We start from the raw sequence: 26,872 nt of genomic DNA on the forward strand, positions 1-26,872 counted from the left end.
ATGCGCGGTAGGGTGGGAGGCCGAGGATTCATGTGGAGGTCAGGGGAGCTGCGGGAGGAGAGTGGGGTGGGAGGGGGCGGAGGGTCTTGGGGTATTGGAGCTGAGCTGGGGGCTGAGGGTACAAACGAGGCCTTCACCCACCAGGTCTATGAACTGAGAGTCAGAGGCCTCGGGAAACGTGGGTGGGAGGAGGGAGGGGGGGAGAATGGGGACTTAAAGGGGGTTCGAGGTGTGGGGTACCTCGAGGGGTCTTGGGGGGGAAGGGGGAGATGTGGGGTCTTGGGTTCAGAGTCCAAGGTGATAAGGGGGGGGGGGGGGGGGGTGGAGAGGCCTGTATGGCTGCTGAGGGGCAAAGAAATTGCTATTGTAATGAATAATCCTATTTCATGGTGGGCTTTTTGGATTGGGGTTCCATCTCAGCTCTAGGGACACACTAGGGCTGCCTGGTTTTCTCGTTTCCTATAGTTTTACTGAAATTGTGGGATTTTTTTTTGCAGGAGGTTCTTCATAAAGGGGTTAGAACAGCACGTGAGAAATGGCTGCCAAAGTGTTTGAGAGCATTGGGAAGTTCGGCCTGGGGTTGGCTGTTGCAGGTGGAGTCGTCAATTCTGCTCTATATAATGGTGAGTGGGACAGGCTGAGTGTTTCCAGTTCTCTTTATGACCTTTTTATCTGGCTGCTCTGTGCTTTTATTGCTTGTGGTATCTGGGGAAGACAGTGATAAAGCCTCTTTCAGGGCTGTTTTGTACCTTGTGCATTGCATAAGTAGGAGGAATCAGGCTTTTTCAACACAACTCTCTTGTGAGCAGGCTGAGGGCTCAATGGTAATGGATGAGTATTCTCTTTTGATTTGTTATTCCTAAGAATATTAATAGCTTTGCCATTTTTACATAGCAAAAAGCCTTAACTAACCTCCATAGACTGTCCCTATGGAAGTTTTGCTGCTGTGCAGATATAACTCGTGATGCTACTGAATCTATGTTGTTTTCTTTTCCAGTTGATGCAGGACACAGAGCTGTTATCTTTGATCGATTCCGTGGAGTCCAGGATACGGTGGTAGGAGAAGGAACTCATTTCCTCATCCCCTGGGTACAGAAACCGATCATTTTTGATTGCCGTTCTCGCCCACGTAACATACCTGTCATTACTGGCAGCAAAGGTGAGGTTTGGGACTGGGCAGCTCTATAAGATCCAGGCACTCTGATGTGCTCTGTGTGTGTCTCACTCTTGTGCTGCTTTGCAGCTGGGTGGGCAGAGGCATGAGAAAAAGCTTTTTCAAGACATTTATGATCATTAACGTGCTAGAGGACTATAGGAATGAGGATTTTATCCCTGAACATGGAGATTCTATGAGTGTAGAGTTTAGCAGTCAGGAATAGTTTGATACTTATCCTTTAAATAAAAAGTCTGTGTTTACTGTAGGGTAATTCCCTGCATTACAGACAAACTGAAGCTTCAGTTTAATCTGTAAGGAGGATTTGGATCCCTATGTGAAATATAGTCCTTGGTTAATGAAATACTACAAACCTTTCCTTTGTTAGAAGTCTGAATGTTTGTCTTATTTTGCTTTCCTCTGGAGGGGACAGCTTCAGGATATATCTCCTGCCCATAAGGTTTAATGCTAAATTTGTGCCTGTTTCTGCAGATCTACAGAACGTGAACATCACGCTGCGTATCCTGTTCAGACCCGTGACTGCGCAGCTACCCCGGATCTTCACAAGTATTGGGGAGGACTATGATGAGCGTGTCCTGCCCTCCATCACAACTGAAATCCTCAAATCTGTTGTGGTAAGAACAGCACAAATGCTGGGGTCAACCTGTTGCTTCTCTTTTGTTTTAGCACTGATGAGAACTGATGAATTGTGGAAAATGTGAAGCTCTAAAATGAGGCTTCTCTTTATACCCCTTGGCTCTAATGTGCAATACAGAAGAGTTAAAACTGTATCTATGCTGATTGCTTCTCTGTCGTTTTAACTACTTGGCTTTATTTTCATCAAGTTGGGTGACAAGTAGAGCATCTGAGAGCTTTCTTCTCATTGTTGTCCATCCTGACTTCAGGCTCGCTTTGATGCTGGAGAATTGATCACTCAAAGAGAACTGGTCTCCAGGCAAGTGAGCGAAGACCTCACAGAGAGAGCAGCAACTTTTGGCCTCATTCTGGATGATGTGTCCTTGGTAAGAGTTCCCTTTCAGTTTTTCTCTCTGTGCAAATAGGGAAGAAAATTGGTAGAGGATCGGAGAAGAGGTGTGAAAGCTTGTGTATGTGGACCCTGTTTGCAGTTGCACATGATGCAGTGGTTACAGCTCAAGTCAAAGTAGTTGGTTGTGTCACTGGCCACCTATAGACTTAGTTTTTTAAAAGGATGGAAAGCTTGCTAGGTTTAGTTTCTGTTACACTGCATTCTTTTTTTTAGCGATACTGACTTTCCATCTTCTCTGATAAAGGCAAAACGCCTCCTGCCTTAGACATGTGCTGTTGTTAGCAGTGTTGCTGTAAATGCTGTTGTGGACTGTGATTTCTGCTTTGCAGACCCATCTGACCTTTGGTAAGGAATTCACCGAAGCAGTTGAAATGAAGCAAGTGGCCCAGCAAGAAGCAGAACGAGCCAGGTTCATTGTGGAAAAGGTACTTTATCCTTTTGAGAAACTTTAGCTTGGAAACAGTTCCTGGTATCTCAGTCATTTCTTCTCACAGTGAATGCTTTAGTCACCTGCCCAGGAAACCAGGCAGGTACATGACAGATGTCAGTCAGAATCATAATGCTAATATAGTTCAGTGCTCAAATCTTCTCTAGACAGCTGTCCACCAGGAGTGCCCTTAGGTGAGCTGCTGTTTCATGAGGTTAAGATAAGACAATTTCAAGTCGATTTTTAAACATCCCCTTCACAATAGGCAAATATGTGTTTGTGTATATATGTGTATATGCACAGCTTTAACATACAACCACCTGGTTTAGCTCTCTTAAGTCTTCTGAAGGAAAGAACAATAGAGTGGTGAAGGGGGAGTTTATACTTAAAGATTGACTGTTGCTTCTTCCTTCTGTTTCCTTTTCTGCTCATTTTTCTTCTTCTCACCTGTTTTCTTGCAGGCTGAACAGCAGAAGAAAGCAGCTGTTATCTCAGCTGAGGGAGACTCCAAAGCAGCTGAGCTGATTGCCAACTCGCTAGCTACTGCAGGTGATGGCTTAATTGAGCTACGCAAGCTGGAGGCAGCTGAAGATATTGCTTACCAGCTCTCAAGGTCTCGCAACATCACCTACTTGCCCTCTGGACAGTCTGTACTTCTCCAGTTGCCGCAGTGAACCTGGCTCTGCAGCCACAGCTAACGTGATCACCTTTACCTGCCAGATCAGCTCTTTGCAGAAAAATCATTGCATTTTCCTGATTGGGTAAAGCAGAAAAAGTGAAAATTCAACTGATTTAGGATTCTTAAATAAAACTGAACGTGCTTCAGAACAAACCTGTGTGCTTTCCATGTATTGTCAGAGTAGTGGCTTCACTGACCAATTAATTAAGCTAGGTTTGAGAACTCAATCTTCCTGAAAAGTCGGTGCAAAGGAGCTTTCTTCTGTTGGTCTCTGGGCACATATAAGTGGCCCAGTGACCTCCGAACATCACAGTGCTTGTACCATGTGTTGCTCCAATATTTAGTGCCTTTATGCTGCTTGAATGTGGGCTGTTACAAAGTTGCAGGTCGTTGAACTGTGGAACAGATGCTGAGGAAGAGTGGCTCATCAGTCAAGCCAGTGTTCTTAGGTGTCTGTTGTGCAGCTTTGTTTCTTTCACCAAGGTCAGTGGATGTGACAGTCTCACTCTGAAAAAGTGCTCAGCAGGGCACATGAGATTAGCTTTTTCAAAGAGCAAAACGAATGCAAACTGAAGAGGGGAAGGGCTCGGCAGCTATGCTGTTCTCCCACCAGATGGTGGCAGTAGCAATTCTTCTATATGCACGTGGTGGGGACCAAGCTGTGCCTCAACCTGCCTGGAGAAGAGATCTTGGGCAGAGGATGCACAGAGCAGACCTGGAGAAGAGCACACACAGTAGCACGCTGCCCAGCCAAGGGAGAAAAAAGGCCAGTATAAAAGCTGTTTGACATCACTGCTCTGGAAAGCAGGCAGAAGTATTTAATCCCTGTGCCAGGCTGCACTAGTAAAACTGATAACCATTTGACTGTATTGTTTCCAGACCATCTGCAGGTTTTATCCCCTGTAAAATACAGAAAATACTGAACTATGCAAATGCCTGTCACCTTCTGACCTCGGTCCCAAGGTAGCTTTGCTTCGTAGCAACATAAGAGACCTGCTGGGGGGAGGTTGTTGCAGGGCCCTGTACTAGGAGGAATGTAACCCTCTGTGCTGGCAGAGGTGCCAGAATGCATCTCCTGCTTTAGACCAAAGAGCAGCATTTGGTTGCCACCTTCACACATCAAAGCCTTACAACCCATAGTGAAATCTCCCAGCCCACCCTGCTCTGATTTGTCTACAAACTTCCAAAGAAGGGTGTGGGGGGGACTCTTTTTTTCCCTTCCCCCCAGAGACTTGGTTTTACTGTTTTCCCTTCATGCTAGTGGAAGAGCTCAGCTTTACACTAACCACAGCAGCTGGGCTAGCCTGCTAGCAATATGCAGACCAGCCAAACAAGCTTTTGGCCAGGATAAACAAATAGGAAACTGTTTGATTTCCTCTGCGTTCACCCAATCTCTTCCTATTTAACAGATAACCAGCCTACCTGAGCTGAGAGGAGAGCAAAAGAAACCACATGGACAGGTACTTTGGAACAGCTGTACTTTGCAGAATGCTTGTTGCAGAGGAATGGGCACCTACCCTGATAGTTGCTAGCATATGAAATCTGCTGAAACCTCTCTAGGTAAGGGAGCTCCCTGAGCTTATGATAATTTGTACCCTGCAGCAAACTGGCAGCGTCTGAAGTGGTTAGAATAAGGAATAGGGAGGAGTTTCCTTATTGCTTCTTTTGTACTGTGGATCAAGCAGAAAAAGCCTGTCCCAAAATGCAGAGAATGGGGGGAAGCACTTGTGGAAGTAGGTAGGAAGTGAATAATTGCCTAAGCCAAGCTGGAGCTCAGCTGGCTTAATTATTCCTTGCATGACACTAGGCAGCACAGGGGGCAGAGAGTCCCCTCTGAGTCTTGCTCTACTGCTGTTGTGAAAACAGCATTTGAGATTCCTTACACTAGATCTGCATACAACATTGATCTGGACTGCATCAGAAACCTGCAGTGAGTTACCCCTGATCTCTTACAGGCCATAACTGTGCCTAAGTCTGGGACAGTGCATCCCAGCTGCTGGAAGGCAGTGCAGAAAGTGAACAGTATGAGATGCCAGCTGCAAGACACGCTCCTGTCCCCCAAGCTGGTAGACAAAATGAGGCAGGAAGGGCAAAAGGAGGCTAGGGAAGAATGTGTGCAGGATGCCTCTGAAGCAGTAGGTTAAAAATACACAGCAGATGGAAGGACAGGAAGGAAGCAAAGATTAAGCCTGAACAAGGTAAGCCCACCCCAGAGACATTAATGCAACATGACTTTCATAGGGGTGAGTCTCACTGTGCTCCTTCTGCAAAGCTAGTAAATATTACTCTATTGAAGAAGCAATTGCTTCCTTTCAAACATGGCTTTTAATGGGTAATTTTCAAACCCATAAAGGTGTTTTTACACAAGAAGCTGGGCTAGAATACTGGATGTGGGTGGAAGGGACCACAGTTTAGCCACTTTGTTCCCCACTGGCTAATGTATAATGGACCTGTATTCATATAGCTCTGGTAGGAAGTTGATGCTGATCAGAGTAAAAGTGTTCTTAACAAAAGAACACAAGTGTCTCAACAGCCTCATAAGGTGGAACTCACACTTAATTACTTCATCACAAGTGTTAAAGCTTACGTAGCAGTCACAGCACCAAGCCTGCCTTAGTTCAAGAAGTGTCTGTACAAGCTTAGACATATGGTTTAATTTTCAGGTAGTCCTGCATGGAGTCAGGAGCTTACTCAATCTCTGTATGGCCACTCTGCTTGCATCCTGCTGCTCTCAAGGTCTAACCAAGGGTATGAAGAGAGATGCTGGTGGGTGTTAACTCTGCACTATTTGGAGGCAGATAATCTAATTGTGGCCTTACACTGAGCTAACAAAGGAGAAGGGAGAGTGGGAACAGGAATTTCCTCTGTCTGATCTTTTCTGTGCTGATACAGTCTCAAAGCCCAACACTCAAGGGGGTGGTTCCCTCCAAGAGTAGGACTTCCTGTGACAAGAGCTGGCAGGAAAAGCCCTTTGTTTCCCTTTTGCTTCCTTTCCCATTGCTTGAGAGGATCCTGAATCCTGCAAGACATAGCACAACACTGAAAATTATAGTCCAAAAAGCAACTGGTTGGGTTACAGCAAGACATCAGTGCTCCTGTCCATGCCTAAGTTTCGCTTCTCACTCAGAACCTGTTCACTGCAGCATCCTTGAGCAACATCTAACCCCGAGGGCATTTCCCCTTTGGGGAAGGAGGACTCCCACTTGCAACTGCATTTTCACCAGGCCCTCAATGCTGAGTTCAGGCTGTTCCTAAAGAAGAACTGTTATGATGCGGAGGTCTCAGTCAAACAGCACCCTGCTATGCTCGGTGCCAACCCTGAAACAGCACAAGCCATGAAGATTCACCTGTGGGAACAGCGAGTAGGACAGAAAGAAGGCAGCCCACCTTCCTGTTGGCTGCAGGAAGGAAGAATACTAGGAGAGTTGTTTTACTGGCTGCTGAGAGTTTCCCAAGAAATCATCATAGCACAAGTCCAGGTGAAGCAGAGAGCTGTTGCTTGGGTAAAGTAGAGAACCTTCACCAATGGAGCCACATCCCACAGCAGCACAGCTTAAATGGGACCAGGCAGACATCTCCCTTCCCTACCTGGAAGACTCACTCAGCAATTCTAGAACATCCATTTCTATAGAAAAAACACAGGTGGGTGATACTGCATTCTGGTGCATCTAATTTGAATTTGCATAACATTTAGGTTTTGTTTTCTTTTAAACTGAAAGATCTGGTTTCCACAAAGGATTTCACCAACAGTTGCATTGCTGCTGCTGCTGCTGGAGTGAGCTGCAAACAGCTGCTTGCTGAAACACTGCAGCAGTTTAAGGCAGGAAATGAAGATCTGTATCACCTGTTCCTGGCACTGCATGCAGTGAGGAGGATGTGTGAGGGCATTTCCCATACTAGTTATACTATAGATAGAAGGGAAATACCAGAGAGAGTAGGCAAACGTGCTACAGCATCTTACCGAGCAGTGAACAAGATGCACATATTTGCCCCTAGAAGTTAAACAACAGCATGAAGAGAAGACAGAAAGGATAGCAAGGAAATCAGGAGGCTGATAAGGATCTGTGGCTGTAAGGCAGGCGTGTGCTAGGGAGCGGATCATGTGCAAGCAGAGATGTGGGACTGTTCCTGCATTTTGTTTGTTTCCCTTTACCTGGCTGACATGTCTTTTCACGTCAAAAGTTAGATCAAAGACTGGGATGTAAATAGCTGAAGGGAGCCCTTTGTGGGAAAAGGGCTGTGTTACAGCCAATGACTCAGCCGGATCCCTCCCTGGGAGCCAGCATGAGGATGTCAACTTCCATTAATAAAACAGCCAGGGAAGAAAGCAGGCAACTGCAGGGTGCCCTGGGCATTCAGGAGCCAAATCACACAGCAAGGCTTAGAAGAGTCAGTCTCCTCTGCAGCAGCCTCTTCCCTAACAGAGATACAGAAGTGACAAAACAGAGAGATAAGAACAAGTGCTCTGTTGTCAGGGTGGAAATCTGTCAGCTCAAGAATACATACACTCAGTCCCTTATCTTTTTAAGTCTCTCCTCTGCAGATTCCTAGGTGTCTGCTGAGGAAGAGGGACTTAACATTTCCTTTTAGCTTCTGTACAACTTGTACCTGGGGGGAGCAAATCTGAAATTGAAGACGCAAAGCATCTTTTACAGGAAAGGCCTCTGCAGTCCTCCAGTAGCTATATTAAAGTGAGAGGACCTCATGCTACAGGTGCAGGGTAAGGAAGCCAGGCTAGAAAACCAGACACAGCATCAGGGAAGGGGAGTAGAGCAAAACAAATTGGGAGACTGAGTGCTATCCCCACATAGTGGAGAAAAAACTCATCAAGGCACTTGCTTGCTCTTGTCCCACGATCAGACATCAGCTGTAGCTGTGCCTTTATACAGAAATGGAAATAGTTGGTGGCTTCACTCCTCACCTGCACCTCTATGGAGCCAAACAGGACACTTGCAAGCAGTGGACACAGTTATCCCTCTGATAGAAATCCACATTTGAAATAGCATCTCTGTGAACGACTGCTTTCTTGTTCATTCATCTGTCAAGAAAAAAGGTCTCCAGAGCTTTTCTTCTTATCCTTTTCAAGGTCTGAAATTTAATTACACGGCCTCTCCATTTTTTTCTTTGAAGAGCTGCATTGCACAAGGGTTTGGGGCTGAGCAGGGACAACAACATGCTCTCAGAACCTGGGTCTCCCTTCTCCCCTTCTCTCTTAACTACATTCTCCCCTCCAGCTATACACAGTCCCTGCAGATATGAGAACAGCCTGGGGTCTGCTCTGAACTGAGCCTGCCAGTAATAGTTCCAACAGGGCTGGCCTGAGCAAAGTATGTTGTGCTTTACTCCTTTCCTATGCCCAAACAGCAGGAGTTGCTGGGGCAAAGAAGGAAGCTAGCAAACAGCTGGAACAAAATGATCTTTAAGGTCGTTTCCAACCCAAGCCAATCTGTGATTCTATAAACACCACTCTGATCTTACCATAGGGCTTCCCAAGCACACACTGTCCCTTTTAGTTGATAAAATAAAATAAAAGCCCCCAATCTCTGCTCTCCATAGGAAGCTCAAACAGGAAACAAACCACAGGTAAAGGAAGGGACTAAATGATTTTAAAAGGGGGGCTATGGAAGGGACACGGGTCTGAAACCAGGCAGGAGAGAATCAAAGCTACACAACACAAGATTCCTCAAGCCTTGGGATGCAGCTTACACCACCATAAAGGCTGTACCGTGCCCTGCCCCCTTTTCCTGTTTTCAGCTACTTTTGCTTGTCCTTCTACTGCCTCCAAACCCAAACCACAGCAGTTCTCTTCCCTCCTACACAGCACTTAGAAGTGGTTTTCAGGGCTATGGAAAAGGCACTGTAGCTTCCTATGAGAGCTGGGACTGCTCCTGGGCCCTGACCCACCTCCCAGCCCTTCACAAGCCCCACACCTGCCCCAAGCTCTAAGTTCTACCTACAAAACCCATTTCTCATCATCTATCTCTCTCACACATCACACAAGGCCCTGCAGGTGGGTGCAATCAAGAAACCACAGGCCAGAATTAAGCGGTTATTAACGTTTTAAGGCAAGAGGAGGGTTGGAACAAGTGGAAACCAAGCTTTGGTCTAATTATATTATATTATATATTATAATTGTCGGTCCGCTGGGGCCTGTGGAGGTGGAGGCCTGTGGAGGCCTTACCTGGCTCTGGCCCCTTCCAGCCTTCCTCTGGGTTGAAGCGTTACCTCTATCCATCCTTCTACCTTCAGCAGAGCCCTCAGGAAGGAGGCGTGGGCCGGAATGAAGCTTGCCCAGCTCATCTGACTGCAATTACAGCGGCCCACTTTAATTACCGGTAAAGTAACGGTAGGCCCCGGCCCCTCCTTCCGCCTCACCTGAACCCCGCCGGACACCGCGCATGCGCACAACTCCCACACAACGTGCGCTCACCTGAAGAGGAAAAGGAGGTGGGGGGGGGGGTGTGTAGGGGAGGCAGCCGCGCATGCGCCGTAGCGCCGTTCGCCCTCCCCTCAGCCTATGGGTGTCTCCCCCCCCCCCCAACGCGCGCGCCCGCGGCAACCACCTCCTCGGCGCGTGCCCGCGCGTGCGCGCGCCCGCGCGGCGGAGTCGCGAGACTGGCTGCGGGCGGCCACGTAGCGCTGCGGCGGCGGCGGAGGAGGAGGGGAGCGGTGAAGCGGGGTACGAGCGGCAACCGAGTCCGCCGGCCTTCAACCCCAAGGCGGTGGCAGCTCGGAGAGCCTCGGAGGCGGCCGAGGGAGGGAAGGAAGGGAGGGAGGGCCCAGGCCGCCCTGCCCTCCGCCCTCCCGCCTCGCCTCCTCCACCCGTGCCCCCCTCCTCCTCCTCCTCCTCCCTTCGCCGCCCGGCATGGAAGGCGGCGGGGGCGGCCCTGAGGGGATCGGCTTGGGTGAGTGAGTGAGTGAGTGAGTGAGGGCCGACCGCTCGGCCTGGCTCCCCCCTTCCCCCTTCTCTCAGGCCTGGCGGCAGCACTAGGCCCGACCGCGGGTGGGGGGCGGAGGGAAGCGGGGTAGAGACGCCTCAGGGCTCGGTGGGCTTTGGGAAAGGGGGTGGGGGGCTGCCACCTGCTGGGAGGGGCGGGGGGAGAGAGGGGAGATGGCAGCCCCCACACCTGGAGGCGGCCGCCCCCCCTTCCTCGGCTTTGTGCCTCCTCCGAGCCTCTGTTTGTGCCCCCATCGCGACCACTGTGAGCACTGAAAAATGGGTCTGAACGTGATTAAACGCGCTCATTCCAGGCCTGGAGGTGTCAGCATGCAGGTGAGGAGGTGGCTCATGTAGAAACCCACTGTTGTGTAGGTGCAGGTAGGGAGAAAACATGGTTTTCTTCTTCCTCAGCTCTTTACTATAGTGTTTCCCCCCTCCCCGCTGCTCTCAGAATATGGGTTGTTAATATGTGTGTCCCCGCGTTGTGTGGGTTCTGGTTTGCTTTTTAACTCGCAGTTCTGCAAACGTTTGGGTGACGGGTATTGTTAGGGTGAAAAATAGATTCTTTGAGGTAGTGTTGCTCTTTTCATGGTGTCACGTCAGTGTGTTCAGTAGTCATCACTGAGTTTTGTCACGCTGTGCTGTGGATGTGATTGAATTGAAGGAGAAGGAAGTGCTGTACACACACAAAACATGTGAGGAACGGGAGATTTCTCTTTCCAAGGGATGGCTGGAGCTGTATTGTTCTGCGAATGGTAACTGGCACATGCTCTGCTGACAGCGGTGGATGCGGTGAATCAAGGGGATGATGGTGGGGATGAGTGTGGACTGAATGCAGGTTTGAGCAGCGATTTGTGGAGGTGCACATTGGGCTGTCACTGCACTGAATGCAGCTTCACCTGCACAAGTTGTGTGCTCCTTCTGTTGGAATAGCTGGACAACGTGTATGCTATGGATGCGTAACTCTATGCAACTGATGTGGCTAAAAACACCAGCTTTAAAATCTCAGATAGAAAGAAACTATTGCATATGATTTATTTCCTTTATATAGCCCTGCTGCTATCACTGGTACCTTTTCTCTCCCTTTCCACCTGCATTTTTAGAGATGAATCCAACACTTGCACTATGGTTGGCTTGCTCTATGAACCCAGTCCTTGCCCCAGGCAGCCAACGCTCAAATGTAGATACTGATAATAAGGCTGAGTTATAAACTCACAGTGTGAATTTACAGTTGAAGGATAGAGATTTTGGAAGCTCTTTCAGAGTGTTATGTGCTTGAAAGAGGAATGTCAAATGGTGAAGGCTTTTTGTTTCTCTAGCCAAGCAATTGTATGTAACAGTCTGCCTGAGACTCAGGGTTTTATTTATAATGCTATCCAGTGTTTGGTGAGTTTAAGCATTCATGGGAACCTCAGCATTTACTTGCAGTAATAGATCAGATACTTGGTGAGATAAAATGTTTTGTGGCTTAGCATTTGTAGTACTTTATAAAGAAACAAACTTCCACATATCGACGTGATCAAAGAGATTTTGTCATTAGAGTCTTATTCATTTGGCTTAAAGGACATCGTTGATCATATTATTTCTTAATGCTGTTCCCATGGCTGATGGTTTTTTGGAGCCTCATTTCTTTAGTGGTTTGGTACGAGTGTTACATATAGGAGCTAAATGTAAAGAGCTGTGAGGTTCTCTTGTGAGTGCAGGGTATTGGGACATTGTGGTTTTGCTCTCATTGCTAAAATAATAGAAGGTGAAGGTTTCAGACTGAGAGGTGCAGTTTCATCTAGAGATAAGAAGTTGTTGTGTGCACAAAGAACTGTTTATAGGTTGGAAATTGTCTCATGCAGTCCCACCTAGAGCATAAGGTAGGAAGTACTTAAGAAGAGTCCTTGGAATGTTTACAACTGCATTAAGTCCATATTTTCAGTAAACAAGATTGCATCTTCCATTCTTGATACAGTATGCTGTGTTTATCAGTTCCTAATGGCAGAGCGGTGTACCAACAGCATATCTGAGATGCACATATGCATATTTACAGTGATTACAAAACTACATGTCATCAGTGACCTATTTCTGTGGCACAACGTAACATGCCTTATCAAAGAATAAACTTCTTTCTAACTCAGTAAACAAGAAAAGACAATTGGAAGAAAGTGCCAACCACTGAGAAGATTGATGTGTTCTCCTCAGCCTGATGCTGTGGATTATTGTTGTATTAAGATCTTTTATAACCTTCTCTTTTGTTGGTTGAATTCCTACGGTACGTAACAGCTGAGCTTTGAATGTATTCTGCAGTAAAACAACCCCCTCTCAGCAAGATTTTTTGCCTTCTAAATGGAAGATTAAGCAAATTTTAAGAGCACGCAGTTCCTTTAAACGTTCTTACTTTATGTCTTGCTATTCTCTTTTCAGAATCTCATAGTACAGGGAAGGATGAGACCCCACAGCAAGCAGGAAAACTGGATTCTTTTGTGGAGGTCATTTTGTTATCATGCACTTATACCCTTTCAATATGAATGTAAATCAATGTAGCAGATGCTGTCTACAGTTGAAACTGCCCTATAATATACTGAGCTGAGGAAGCGTGGCTGAATTATTTCAGTGTTTTCCATAAGGATGTGTAGATTTGTAACCTGTTGTTTTTGTGGATTGAAAAGCCCAACTTCAATGTCTCCACTATAAATGCTAGGCCTTGAAGTTGAAAAACTCTGCAGTAATTCTTTTAGTGTATCCAAGGAACTATTATCTGTTAATATATAGGGATGTTTTGTGTAGAAGTTATGATGTGATGCCTTTCAGAACATTTAATATAAAGCATGATTTGGCCTTGAAGTTACAGACTGTTAAAACACCCTTAGAGCTACATGTGAATAAAATCATATCCTCTCCCAGGTCTTGCAAGGATCTTTGCTTCAGTATTTCAGCAAGTGGGTGCACTTTGCTTATAGCTCTGAATTGAAACTGATGGAGGTCCAATATTAGAAGCACAAGGTCCAATGTTATATGCACAACTTTCCAAGTTCACTTGTAGCACACCTATAACCTAAACTTCCAGTACATGATTCCCCAGTTACTTTTGCAAATACTTTCCAAATGAATTTAAATTGATGATTTTTTCTTTAATTGCTCCTCCCTCCTGCAAAACAATTGCATGGGGAGTGAAACTCTGGCACTAGCTCTGGTGCCAGCAGCTTAAACTCATTAAGGCAAGCAGCTTGCATGAGTTTCCTTGACACTTTAAGACACCCTTCCCTGAGGAGGTTTCAGACTGGTAGTTTTCACTCAAGAGAAACATTTTGCTATGCTAAGCAGCTACCAGCATATATATATATATATATATATATATATATATATATATATATATATATATATATATATATATGTATGCTCTCATTTGTGTATATCTAAGTTTTGAAACCTGATTCTTTTCATAGAAAAGTGATTTTAGAAATGTAATTTGGAAATAGAAAGCTGGCCTGCTTGCTGGTAGGTCACTGCTAGGATTCATATTGTGACAAAACCTGTTAGGCCAATCTCCTTTCTCAGGTACTAAATATTACTAAACAGAAAGCTTTTCAGCTGGAATGTTAGATATATATTTGTGGTGCCACTGCGCAATCGTATGGCCCGGTAGGTTAGTGTTGAAGTAAATCTTGTGAAGCTTTCCTAATTGTATTTATTTTTACAAGCAGAAAGTTTTACAGCTGGGAATTTGCAGACAAGCATCCATTGATCGATGTGCGTTCTTTGGTGGGAATTCGGTACACAAAAAGTTGCAAATATTTGAGTTGGAGCACAGCTGAGTCTTGCAGGTGCAGAATGTGGACCAGAACTGCTTTTCCTGTGGTTGAGAAGTCTGATGGAGGTCTGAAAATCTGTTCTGAGCTTTACAGTTCTTTGGAAGTCGTGGTTATTTAAACTTTGTTAGTCCTAGTGGGGTGGAAGGGGATTCATAGAGTATTTCTTAATTGTGCTGTGTGGTGACAAGTGTGTATTTTGGTGGTAGAAGGCAGCTATTTCTAACTGAAACACACTAGCAGCCTGGTGTTAGTTAGTTAGTGTGTGGTATCTGATAATCAGAAGGCTGCAACATCTCTCCTGTGAGGAAAGGTTGAGGGAACTGGGCTTGTTTAGCTTGGAGAAGAGAAGGCTCCAGGGAGACTTCATAGTGGCCTTCCAGTATTTGAAGGGAGCGTATAAACAGGAGGGGTAACAGCTGCTTGCAAGGATGGTTAGTGACAGGACAAGGTGAAATGGTTTTAAACTGAGACGGGGGAGGTTTAGGTTGGATATTAGGAGGAAGTTTTTCACCCAGAGGGTGGTGATGCACTGGAACAGGCTGCCCAAGGAGGCTGTGGATGCCCCATCCCTGCAGGCATTCAAGGCCAGGCTGGATGTGGCTCTGGGCAGCCTGGGCTGCTGGTTAGTGACCCTGCACACAGCAGGGGGTTGGAATGGATGAGCACTGTGGTCTTTTTTAACCCAGGCCATTCTATGATGGCAGGGATAAGGCTTCTCCTAACGTGTAGTAGGTACAGGCTCTAGTGCTTTTGGACACTGGCTGAACAGTGTTTATGATTTCCAAGTGATGGAGATCTTGTTAGCTGTATATATTTTAAAGAAGCAGTTCTGCTCACAGTGTGTAGGTTTTCTGGTTCTGTCCTTTGTACTGCACTGTTTCATACAGTGATGGGGCTCTTTACTTCATTCTTGTAATTTCTCATTGTTTTTTTCACTCGCAGGCTAGCAAATTTGAGGCATTTCTTATAGAAATGATGGGGTCAGATATATTGCCATTCCTCTACTTTATATGGCTTTCTCCCTGCAGTAAGTTCTACAACTTCCCTGTTAAATTACATGCTCTGCACTTAGATTTCACGTTTTGGCTGCACATCACTTTGAGGGACTTAAGTTGGAATAGGTATGACATGCACTGTGACATCAGTGACATGAAAATACAACTTGTGTTATGAAGATGTGATTTCAGAAGACTTTAACGGGGACAGAAATGTGTCCTTATACATCTTTATCACCTACATCACATAGTAAAAGTGTTTGCTGGGGAGCTCTAGTTAGCTTTATTATAGTGTGCGTATCTTGAATCATTCATTTCACACTTCCTAACTGCAGGGCAAAATCTCTTGGAGTAATATGGCACTCTGATTGCAGTTTGAGAGTCTGAGAAAACTTAGGCACTGAATTTAATGGCATCTTTTCTCCTGGCAGTTTTAACACATACCTTGTTACACTTTGCTGTTATTGAATCATTCTAAACTCACTCCATAATGTGCCCATATTTGATGTCTCCTCTCCTTGCTCTTTCTTTACTGCATTGTTTTCTACTGCCCCTTCTCACACAGAATCACAGAATGACCCGGGTTGGAAGGGACCTAAAGGATCATGTAATTCCAACCCCCCTGCCTAGCAGGGCCACCAAACATACCCTGAAACTTGTCAGCTGCTTTAAAGGCAGCATCTCTGTTGGTTGAACCTACCATTGCTGGGCCTTGGAATTCATTTTTAAGTGGGAACTTGAACTACACAAAAGCTGAAGTCATTGGAGAAAAAAAATCCTATTTGCTACAGGCTCTTGAAAAAGTATTGGGTTTTTTTTCAGCATATATTATTAAGCATCATCCTCAGATTGTTGTTGCAGCCAGGCTGCACCTATAGAACAAAAGGGTGGTTTCGGGAAGCAAAATCTTGCAATGGGTGGTGGTAGCATTCATGTGGGTGCAGAGTGAGCTGGTTCACTGGTCCAGCTGAAAACAAATCCTAAAGAATGATGATTTTTTGGACTAATTTCCCAAGACATCTCTCTGTGCAGCCATAGAACTGCAAAAAGAGCATGCTGCCTCCTCTGGCCGTCACACAGACTTAAATCAGATTAAAATAACCAAGTAACTTTGACCTTAACTTGATTATTGTCCTCACTTCACCCAGAAGGAAATTTATCACAGAGTGGAGATAAGGTGTATGTGGCTGGAGGAGGAAGTAAAGGAAGAACTGGAAATAAAAGCTGCAGTATCAGTGGAGGGAGTACTTATGTTTGAGAGCTGCACCTGCCAAATGTGAAGCTTGTAAATGAGTTCTCCATGGTGCACTGTGTGTTTCCATCACACCAGGTAAATGTAGACTTGCTGAAGGCTTTCTGTCTCCATATCTGACTCTAACTTTTGCACTTAATGTCATTTCTGCTTGCAAAGGTAGAGCTTATGCAAGTAGGGATTTCTGTTCCCCGGTTAACATTTGTTGAACACTGATAAAATTGTGTGTTGCTAAATGTACTTGAAGAAACATAAATATTTTCAAAGCAAGACTGTATGTTATTCCAAACATTTACATTGTGCATCTAAAACAGTGCACCATGTCTCAGAAGATTCAGTAGCCCAAATCAAGACAGTAATTGGTAATACAAGATACAGTATCGAACAGTTACTCAGAGTTTAGAGGAGCACTGTAACACTGTGCAAGGAGAAACACATACAGTGATACGGTTTTTGTACTGACATCTTTTTTTTTGTCTAGCTTGCCTAAATGTCACAGCAATCATTCCAGGTTGGCAGTTCTGGTCGTTGTGCTTGCATGAACACACTTCTCTGCATGAACCACGAGGTCAGAGTAGGTTCAAGTAGTGTTTGGCAACTCAGTAGTTAAAATGCTGCTGGAAGTTATAAAATGGGAACACAAATCTTAGCTGTATGTTCCAGTGCTGGAAGAAGAACAACCTTTAGTTTAAACAAATTCACACTTCCATGAAGCCAAAGGTTTTGCTGTTGAGACCTTTATTCCCCATCACATACTATTCTCAGCTACGTTCCAAAATATTTAGCAGGTTTTTGGTGAGCTTCAAGTGAAGCTTTCCTTCTTTATTTCTTAATAAATGTAAATTAAACAGGGATTCTGTGTGTATTGTAACATCACGCTTTCAGCTGAGGTGGAATCATTTCAAACATCCCCCTGAAAGATAAATGGTGTAGGAAGATGTGATGTGCAGTATGGACTGATGAACAGAAAACGTGTTGGCAAACAGCGATGTTAATGAACCTGTCTGTGAGCTTCCTTGTACTTCATACAGAACGGTTCTGTTTAAAGCGGATGGCCTTCTCCATTCTGCACACTGCAAATGTCTCCTGTAGGGCTCACTGAGCTATGAGTTACAGCTGTTCTGGGTTTAATTCTGAGTGCAGGTATTCCTTAAGGTTTATTATTTCTCACCAAGTTATTGCTGTTAGTTTAAACTGAGGAAGAACACCTTTCCTCTTGCATATATGTCCAGGTGGAAGTTATTCTTGTCAACTTTACTTTGTGGACAGGCTGTTTACTATTACTTTTATTAAGCTCTCTCCACTGATCTCCATTGAAAGGCACAGCTGCTTATCTACTGCCACTTCTGTCACTCCTCACCCTCTGGGAGGAAAAATGTTAGCTTAGGGAAACAAAAAAGTACAGATCTTGAGGATAGATTTTCCTGTTAGACTTCATATGGCAGCCTGTGTAGCCTATATTGTTAGGGCAATTATTTGCAGTCTTGTCGGTGCTGTTTAATAAGTAATATCATCACTGGGCATCTATGAAAACAAATGAACAGTTTAAAACGTTGGTGGAGTTTTTATTAGTTTTCAAGATATGCAAACAGATAATGAGGAGGGGAGAGTTTCTGAAGCAGAAAGGAATCCTGCTACTGAACAAGAAGAAAACCAGGCCAAAAATGGAGTGGTTTGGAACAAAGGCCGGACTAATGGCTGAAACAATTGCCTTTCAGTGTCATGGCAGTTCTAGGGATTTGAGCACATACTTTGAGGAATATACACATTCAAAAGGACAGATAATCTTTCCATAATTATAGTTATTACAGAAGAGTGATTAGCATGAAAGCTAGGCATGTATATGTGAATACGGTTAAGTAACTACCTGGTTTTGTTTTTATCTCGCTTTCTGTTTTTTGCATTGAAAGAAATAAACAAAACTGGTCAGAATAGATTTGAATACAAGGAAGTTCCTAACCATAAGTGTTTAATTTTGATGTATTAAAGACAGCAGGAAGCGCTAAGACCTTTAATCTAAACGTAGGTTGTGCTTTATAGAACATCTTTCAAGACAGTTTTGCTCCTTCCCAACAGAAAGCCTTGAGCTTGTAGCAAAATCAGGGGGATTATAATGCTGCTGTGTTCTGAAACGGCAAATTCTTCAACTATTTGCTGTGCAGATAATGCTTGAAAATATTCTAGATTCTGAAAATCGTTGGTTTGGAAAACCTTTGTCCTCCAAAGCAGATTTCTAAATACAGCCAAAGTATTTCATCTTCAGAAACAGAAAAAATCTGGAGGTTTTTTATACCCACTGTTGTGTTTTAGCTGTGGGATATTATAAAATTATAGAAGGAGAGAATCTGCCTCTTTTTTGCCATTAGGCTGTTAAATATAAGCATAAAGACAGCTCCATACAGTGAAAATACATGGCATGCTGAGTTAGCAGGATACCTATCACCGATTATTCTAGGAACAGTTGGGAAAAAGAAACCAAAAAGTGGGAGATAAAACTGTTTGGATGTTGAACTTCATCTCTGCCTTTCATACACCATCCTGCCAAGCATACTTGTGCCCAACCTCTGCTTGGAGAGCTGGGCATTATTTACTCACTCTCCAGTCTTTTGTTTCCTTGCCAAGACTCCCTGCAATATTTCCAGTTACTGCCAGCCCTGTTGTGTTTCGTTGGATTTTTTCTTGTTGTTATTTTAATAATGGCTGGACAGCTTTAATTTCACCAATATACAAACCACGGTGCTGCACGTGTTTTGTATCTCAGCTTCCATATAAGTTGATGGGAAAATCTGCTTCAAGTGAGTTATGATTTTTGTTTTCACAGTGCAGTCCCAGCAGTTCCTTTGTGAAACGCTGCTTCCAAACATCCTCTCTCCACATTAAGCCATATATCCCAGAGTGCAAACCTAACATCATAAAGGACTGCTTGTCTCTGCTTTCCCTGGTAGCTTTTCCTAAGTGCTGAACCTATTGGCCATCTCTTAGGTGGGTATGAGGGTGAAATAGACAGTCCCATTTCTTCTTTTATTCTGAACTTAGGTGGGCAGAGGCAGTGTAGGAACAGCAGCACTGTGCTGTCTTGAGATGGAATTTACAACTAAAGAACGTTTCCATTTCTTTTGCATATAAAGCAGCTGAAATGCACAAGAAAGGAGCGATTGTATGACAGTGTAAATAGTTCCCTCTTGTCCTATAGTCCTGATTACCCTCTGCTGACACGATGTAACTTGTACCAGATGTGTTCTACCATTAACTGGGAATTGCTGTGCCTGTGCACTGCTGTTTTGTGCACCTGTTCTTCAAACTGTGTGGTTGTATTGCAGGCTTTTTTTTGTTCACATGCTCTGAGACATTGCTGATGTATTGAAATCTGTGTGGAGCATTTCACTAAGTGCCTTTGCTTCGAAAGACATCCAGGATCTTTAACACATTCAGACTAATGCAGACACAGAATGGCAATGGTTTGTAAATTAAAGGATGGATTTTTATCATTTGAAGTGATTTTCTGGCCCTTGCAGCTATCTGGGAAGAGTGCAGGCAGAAAATATGAGCAGTGCAGTGTACATCCATGGAGCTGGCAGCCTATTTCTGACCTCAAGCAAACAGCTGTAGGCCACAAAGGGGTCAAGAGCTTCCAGGGAGTCTTAATATGCAAGAATGGTTGTGCTACCACTTCACTTACTAGAAAGGGTGGATGAGCAGTACTTCACTTTACATCAGTGGATGCTTGCCAGCACAAAGATCACACAACCTGGATGCACGTCGAACTAAAACCTGAGATATCCAACCTTCCAAACTGGCCACTTTCAGAGGCCTTCCTCTGCCCCAAAGGACACGTAATTTAAACTCATTAACCCCTCTGAATACTGAACTTGGTCTGCGCTGATTTCAATGCATCAGCTGAGTCAAAGTTGAGGCAGGCAGTGTTCTCTGTTATAAACTGTTCTATTTTTAGTCCAGAGAGCACGAAGAAATGTGTTTTTCTTCAGAAGCAGCAAAAGCGTTGTGTGAAGTGTTATTCCCACATACACAGTGCTTCCTCCACCCACGTGTGTGTGTGATTATGTGCTTTCTTTCTGGGTGTGAGCTTTGATATTCGTAGGCTTGCAAACATTTCTCATGTGATCTTCGATTACCAAACGTTGCGCTCACCTCTTAAGCTCATTCTGTGCTCAGAACGGTCATTCCTTGTGGTTATTTTTTTTATGTCTTGACTCACCAAAAATCAACTTTGAAGCTTTAGACTGAGGGTGGTGACGCACTGGAACAGGTTGCCCAAGGAGGTTGTGGATGCCCCATCCCTGCAGGCATTCAAGGCCAGGCTGGATGTGGCTCTGGGCAGCCTGGGCTGCTGGTTGGTGACCCTGCACACAGCAGGGGGTTGGAACTGGATGAGCACTGTGGTCCTTTGCAACCCAGGCTGTTGTATGATTCTCTGACCCTGTCTATATTTTAATAAGAACATTCATTACCCTCATTTGTAGTATGGCTGAAATTCATTCAGAGAGCCCAAAAGCTGTTCAGCAGCTTCGAAAAAGAAATGGATTCCCTTTCTAAGATCTCTTATGTTTGCGATTAGAAAAGAGAAAGTTCTGTTGCAAGATTTCTTTATGGTATTTGAAGTGCTGCCTCTCAGAACAGTCAGCCAGCCAACAGTGCATTGTTTGTGTGTGATGTATGAGGAGGGCTTTGCTTTGCCAGCTGTTTGGCTGCTAAATAATTTTGTTCGAAAGTTGTGGGTCCCTCGAGGGTGGCAAGCAGTGCATTGAAAGTGAAAGTAGGTTACGGTGACTGCAGTGGTTTTCAGACCCAGAAACTTTGATAACTCATAATCTGCCCTTCTTTAACAACTGGCTTTTGAAGTGGTAACATGTTCATAGCAAGCGGTGTATTGTATTGAATGTTCTGCAAATGGGCACAGATGAAATGATGGCAGAAGTATATTTCAGCATTCAGTAATGGGGGGGAGGGGGAAAGTAAAGCTTCCCTCTCACAATTAGATTTTGCTTTTTCTGGCTGTGTAGCAGCAGATTTCTGGTAGCCTTCTTGAATTCCTTATGCAGTTTGTCAGAAATGCTTAATATGCCCAGGAATTAATCAGGTATGGTTTTCTATGTAACACAGTGATTTTTTTGGGGGGGAGCAGCTGAATAATTTATTAAATGCTGTCAAAGAAAAAGCTGAACAGTGGATTGTGTTGTGCCCGCTGCTTTTAAGCACCTTCCTGGGCATAGGATTGTTAATTCTGGCTTGCAATCACAGCCAGCTTATTTGATTATTTACTAGCATTTCCATCCGAACTTTACTTGTGATCACAAGCCAATGTTAACAGCCCCATCTCCACATATTTCCTGGCCCAGCTGGGGCTTGGCTGCCCTCCTCCTCCCTCTCACCTCCGCAGCTGGGAAGCTGCAACTGGATCCCTGCTGGGATGGGGAGAGCATGCAGCAGCAGCAGGAGCAGACCCTGCTGCTGTGGTGCTGGTGAGGCTGCCCGCAGGGTTCCTGTTGAGTGCATTTGGAAATACCGAGAGCTGTTCAAGAATCTGTTTAACTTAAATGCAGGCTTGTAATCAAGCGACTGCTTGTTGGTAAGGCACTTTCCCTAGCGTGTTATTTCACAGAGATTAGGGCAAGGTTCAGTCTTTTTCATTATTCAAACGACTGAGACCATTGGTGGGTTTATTTCCTGTTCAGTTAAATTCATTTAGAAGGGGGATGTATCTATTGGAACAGTAAGTGTATAAAAATTGTGTCAGAATGTGTTTGGAAGGAAGTAACTGCATTTGTTGCATGGAGAGTAACTCAGAATGAAGTGGAAGGAAATTTGTCATAGAAATCCATGTCTGTATTGGTTGTTTTTCATCATTGCACCAAGAATAATAATAAAAATCAGGGTATGAGTCTGCAAGTGTGGATGTTTTATTTCCATCTGCTGACTGAGGTTTCTAACATGAAACTCAATTAGATTTTCAGGCCCTGATAATATGGATCTTGTTTTCTTCATACTTCAAGATCCCTAAAAGAAAACATAAGCGATCATTAACGTCTCTTCATTAACCTCTGCATCCTGTAGTTGCAAGTCCTGTTTGCCTGAGAAGCTCTGATGCATTTCTGACTTGATCCCCACAACCAAAATCTTGGCTTGATATTGTTAGTACTGTGCTGCTGAAATGTAATTGTCCTGGTAAAAAATAAATGAGAGAGCTTGATTACTTGTATTCATTAGGGATCACGTGATAATTTTTGCAAGAGGAAGTAATGGTGTCCTGGTCAAATTCCAACTTGGATAACACAACTGAAATTTAGATGGGCAAATGTAATATCACTTGGCTACTGCGGCGAGGAATAAATAGCTGGGGGAAGGGAGAGTGAAACAAAAGAATGAGGTATCTTAAATCAAGAGGCTGTGAGGGATTTCTGAGGTGGAAACAAGTAAGGGACACGCTGTTCTTAACCTGAGTCAGTGCTGCCAGTTGAAAATGTTTCCATTGAAATTCTTCATGCATATCTATGCTAATGGAATGTTGTTTGATATAAAAACTTCATATGCCCACTTTCTGGGTAAGAATGGGTTCTCTGGGGGGGGTTCTGATGGAGAAGAGGTGTTTCTATGTAGGTGTACAGTTCATCTGATGGAGAGGCATGTGGGATCAGTGCATTGTCTCAGGACTGTCTGTCCTCCAGTGTCCAGCAGAAACACAGATCAGCGTATTGACTCAGCTTTGAGGCAGTGGTAGTGATCTTCAGCAGGTAGAGAGCATTCATCTGGAAATTAATAGTCTGCTTTGATTTCAGTTCCTCACAAGTCTAATTCTAGTTCTGGCCCACATAAGAGTGCTTGTATTTGTGCCTGACTCCCACTTTTGCTTGAGATAATGCTGTAGGGCAGTCCCCCTGCAGGAGATACAGCTCACAGGTGATATACACTGGGCTTTACCTCAGTTATACAAACTCAAAAGAATTTGGTGACTATTTTAGTGATATTTTTTGATTGACCTTGTCTTCTCTGTTGTCTTTTATAGATAAAATGTTCAACAGTTCGTTGGCAACTTTCTTCAGAAGAATAATTACTACTGCTCTGCTCTTGCCATAATATCCGAGTTCTGTGACCTACACATCTGTGCTAAACATCAGCAGAGAATCCTGGTTTGTTCCTTCTGTGTAGATGGAACAGGCATCGGTCATGAGAACCCATCCTGATTTAAAGCTGCTTGCTTGGTTTTCTGGGATTAAAGGTGCTTAACGAATCAGGCCCCCCCAGATGAGTCAAACAGCCAATTCTTGCCAACAGTTGGTTGAAAACTGTGCTGTGCATGTAGCAGGTATGGCACAAGAGGACAGTCGCCGTGGTCAAGTGCCACCCACGTTTTATCATGGTGCCAGCCAGGAACTCGATCTGTCCACCAAAGTATACAAGAGAGAGTCAGGAAGTCCTTACCCAGTGTTGGTGGACAGCAAAATGAGCAAACCACATCTCCATGAAAGAGAGGAGCAGCCGTATTTCAGGGAGAACAGATCTGTAGGAGAAGTCCGAGCTGTGAAAGAAGATAGAGAAAACTCTGACGACTCTGAGGAGGAGGAAGAGGAGGAAGATGAAGTGACTTACAAAAGGGAGCAGATTATAGTAGAGGTAAACCTTAACAACCAAACATTAAATGTTTCAAAAGGGGAGAAGGGTGTCCCCTCCCAGTCCAAAGAGACTGCTGTTCTTAAGACCAGCAGTGAGGAAGAGGAGGGTGACAGTGGGGAAGAGGCCACTGAAGACAGTAATGATTATGAGGAAAATGAGAGGCAGAAGAAAAAAGAGAAAAGAGTGGAAAAAGTTAGTGTTGCACAAAGGAGAACAAGGAGAGCTGCATCTGCTGCAGCAGCCACAACTTCCCCATCACCCAGAACTACAAGGGGTCGTAGAAAGAGTGTGGAGCCCCCCAAGCGTAAGAAGAAAGCTGCAAAGGAGCCCAAGGCACCTGTGCAGAAATCAAAGTGTGAAGAGAAGGAGACTTTAACCTGTGAGAAGTGCCCCAGGGTGTTTAACACACGCTGGTACCTGGAGAAGCACATGAACGTCACTCACAGGCGCATGCAGATCTGCGACAAATGTGGGAAGAAATTTGTACTAGAAAGTGAGCTGTCCCTTCACCAGCAAACAGACTGTGAAAAAAATATCCAGGTAGGTTTGCTCACCTGCTTGCCAGATTTCCATACCTTCTGTCGTGCCCTGGATACAGCTAGTGGACACTTCAGAGGGGGAAATCTTTTGTGCAGACCAGGTTCTGACCAAGGCCTTGTCTCTGCTTATCAACACTTGGTGTCTTCCAAAAGAAGTAAATGGCAGGGAACAAAATGTGCAAGCGTTGTCTGATATAGCAGTTACTCTAGTATTTAACTGTTTGTTGGGGAAAATGCAAAGCCACTTTAACAGAGGTCAAACTCTAGAGTAACTGGCTTGGAAACAAGTGCATTTGACAGAGTAGAGCCAACTTCTTCAGGTGTTGAGCACCTGCAGCTGTCACTAGCTTTCATGTTTCATTGTCCTGAAACTCAGTTACATAGCATGTCCAGCTAAGGTTTCGGGGGAGAATGAAATTATAACATGGAAGTGGTATTATAAGCAGAAAATTTTACAGTACTGGAGAGGCAAGCAGGTGAGAAGGAAACTAGTGAAGTCAGGATTTGGAGTTGTGTTAAAGTGTGACTTCTTCAAATCCTACTGAGATAATCATATATAAGTAATTTACAGCATTGCATATAGCTCATGTATTCAAAGGGAAATGTATGAATTCAGTGACTAAACCTGTTCATGAGCCTGCCCTGTTCTCAGTGCAAATAAATCTGACAGATAATACAAAGATGTCTGGTCTTACTCACCAGAAGATTTGCAGTGTATAACTTTATACAACAATGGAAGCCTGTGTTGTAATAGAACCGTTTTAAAGTTAAAGTTGTGGAAAGAGCTTTAGTTTTATTCATCTGTGGTTTGTACTTTGCTCATAGGCATCTGTTTTCTCATGTAACTGGGGGCAATGTTGTTTTATCTGGAGATTTGAACGTGCTTTTTTGCCTTGCTAAACTTGGCATGGTGTTGCCTCATTGAAATACTTACATGACCAGAGTGAAGCAACTTGGGTTCAGTTTCTGTGCAGCTGAAATGTCTGGAGTTTGCAGGGCAACAAGGGTTTTCTTTTTGGTCTGTCCAGTGAGATTTACCAGCAATGTTTTTAGTTTGTTTATTTGCTAAATGCTAAACGGAATTGTTATTCAGTTCCCACTGTGTAGGAGACGGCTGAAATATTTGTTGCAATTTCTCTTTGCTGTACGACTCAAATGGAGATGTATATAACACTATGCTATTTTTTTCCTTATGTTTCAGCTCATAGGAGGAAGACTGAAGGAAGGAATGTAATATAAATGAGTCTTGAGCATAGTTAGTAAAATGCATAGATATCTCAGTATGTTCTTTTGAGTTTTTGAAATAAACTGTTGTGAAGTTTTGTGTGGCAGAGAGCACTTAAGTTGCAGGAATACTCCATCATCCAGATGGCTCATTCACAGCACAAAATCTTTGGACTCTAAGCAAGAATTCATGAGTAATTTGAATATGTAGTATAGAGAAGCATCCCCTAATCCACGCAACCGTGGGCCTTTGAGGGGTTAATGTTCCTTTGTCCAAAAGAATAGAAAAAGAAGTTGTAGAAATCGTTTTATATCCAGTACCAGAAGAATCAGTTCCAAGAAGCTTCCCAGTTATTCCTAGTGGTGGAGGCAGTGCTACACATCTTCACATTTTTGCTATATATTCAGCAGTTATTTTTGTTAGGCTTAATATTGGGAATGTGTTTCACAGCTGCCTGCAAATTTGTTTTTATTACGCTTGGCAAAAGGAGTAAAGGGATGTGAAAGTGTTACATTAATGTAGGGTTTAATGTGTCAAAGGAGATACAATTATCTAAACACAAATGGCTACATTATGTAAGAGGTGATTGAACTGATAAATACCACTGACTATTCTCTGTATTTTTCATCCAAGTGATGGAATATGTCTGTTTTTTCCAGATAATTTCTGTTTTTATCCTTTCAAAATGAACACCTGCACAGAATTTTCATTGTCACCTTAGAGTCTGTGTAGTAGATGTGAATGTTAGTGATCCAATTTACTTGCTGATGATGATCAGTGAAGTTGTAGATTGACTGCTTCAACGGCTTGCTTATCCTTAAAGGATTTCTCATCATTTCTTAGTATTACTTTGCTCTCCGGTGTCCCGTTCCACTCTATGTTCTCCCCCCAGCTCTCCTTGCACTGCAGTTTGTTCCTGACATGCTTCCATGTAGGTACTTTCTAAGGTAAAGGATCTCCTTGCAGTCAGCGTGGTGAGTGGTGTGCCCGATTTTCCAGACCTGCAGAGATTCAAGTACTGTGGAAGCAGCATTACTTGCTTATGCAGAGAAGAAACAACTCAAGCTGACAGGAGGCATAATATTTATTAGATCTTCAGTGCAGAGCATACAGCTGTTCCAGCTTTGGGGAAGAAGGGTAATTGATGTACTGGAAACCCTGAACACCCCAAAGCTATCAAAACCA

The 26,872-nt window shown here is 44.1% G+C and overlaps 2 protein-coding genes and 1 long non-coding RNA gene across 10 annotated transcripts in view; 2 read left to right on the top strand and 1 right to left on the bottom strand.

Moving 5' to 3' along the window:
* Nucleotides 1-3,460, top strand: PHB1 (prohibitin 1). Of its 2 annotated transcripts, none has more exons than XM_015885604.3 (7): nucleotides 1-144; nucleotides 498-623; nucleotides 998-1,159; nucleotides 1,646-1,788; nucleotides 2,059-2,175; nucleotides 2,531-2,626; nucleotides 3,090-3,460. In XM_015885604.3, exons 2-7 carry the CDS (start codon nucleotides 536-538, stop codon nucleotides 3,300-3,302), a joined length of 819 nt encoding a protein of 272 aa, XP_015741090.1. In that variant the 5' UTR covers nucleotides 1-144; nucleotides 498-535; the 3' UTR covers nucleotides 3,303-3,460. The 2 variants fall into 2 exon arrangements, with proteins under 2 accessions (XP_015741090.1, XP_015741089.1); XM_015885603.2 differs by having other exon boundaries at nucleotides 1-38.
* LOC107325111 (uncharacterized) lies at nucleotides 1,969-10,048 on the bottom strand. 4 transcript variants are annotated; one of them, XR_014940834.1, is made up of 4 exons: nucleotides 9,871-10,048; nucleotides 9,683-9,737; nucleotides 9,489-9,611; nucleotides 1,969-2,202 (listed from the first exon to the last, which is right to left on the bottom strand). It is a non-coding gene; the product is annotated as an uncharacterized LOC107325111 (long non-coding RNA). The 4 variants fall into 4 exon arrangements; XR_004305424.2 differs by lacking the exon at nucleotides 9,871-10,048 and having other exon boundaries at nucleotides 9,683-9,798; XR_014940833.1 differs by lacking the exons at nucleotides 1,969-2,202; nucleotides 9,683-9,737; nucleotides 9,871-10,048 and adding exons at nucleotides 3,088-4,022; nucleotides 8,229-8,345 and having other exon boundaries at nucleotides 9,489-9,670.
* The window catches only part of ZNF652 (zinc finger protein 652), a 23,125-nt gene continuing 6,150 nt past the window's right edge, over nucleotides 9,898-26,872 (top strand). The window contains exons 1-3 of one of the 4 annotated variants that reach the window (XM_085532529.1): nucleotides 9,898-10,212; nucleotides 19,116-19,276; nucleotides 23,316-24,463. In XM_085532529.1, the coding sequence (XP_085388655.1) occupies nucleotides 23,555-24,463 (909 nt within the window). In that variant the 5' untranslated portion in view covers nucleotides 9,898-10,212; nucleotides 19,116-19,276; nucleotides 23,316-23,554. Of the gene's footprint in view, nucleotides 10,213-19,115; nucleotides 19,277-23,315; nucleotides 24,464-25,663; nucleotides 25,891-26,872 lie in introns of those variants that run through there. The other 3 variants (XM_085532531.1, XM_015885578.3, XM_085532530.1) reach the window with 3 other exon arrangements.

This window comes from Coturnix japonica, unplaced genomic scaffold, assembly GCF_054131305.1.
Source record: "Coturnix japonica strain WE unplaced genomic scaffold, WE-NBRP24 Scf049, whole genome shotgun sequence".
NCBI lineage: Eukaryota > Metazoa > Chordata > Aves > Galliformes > Phasianidae > Coturnix > Coturnix japonica.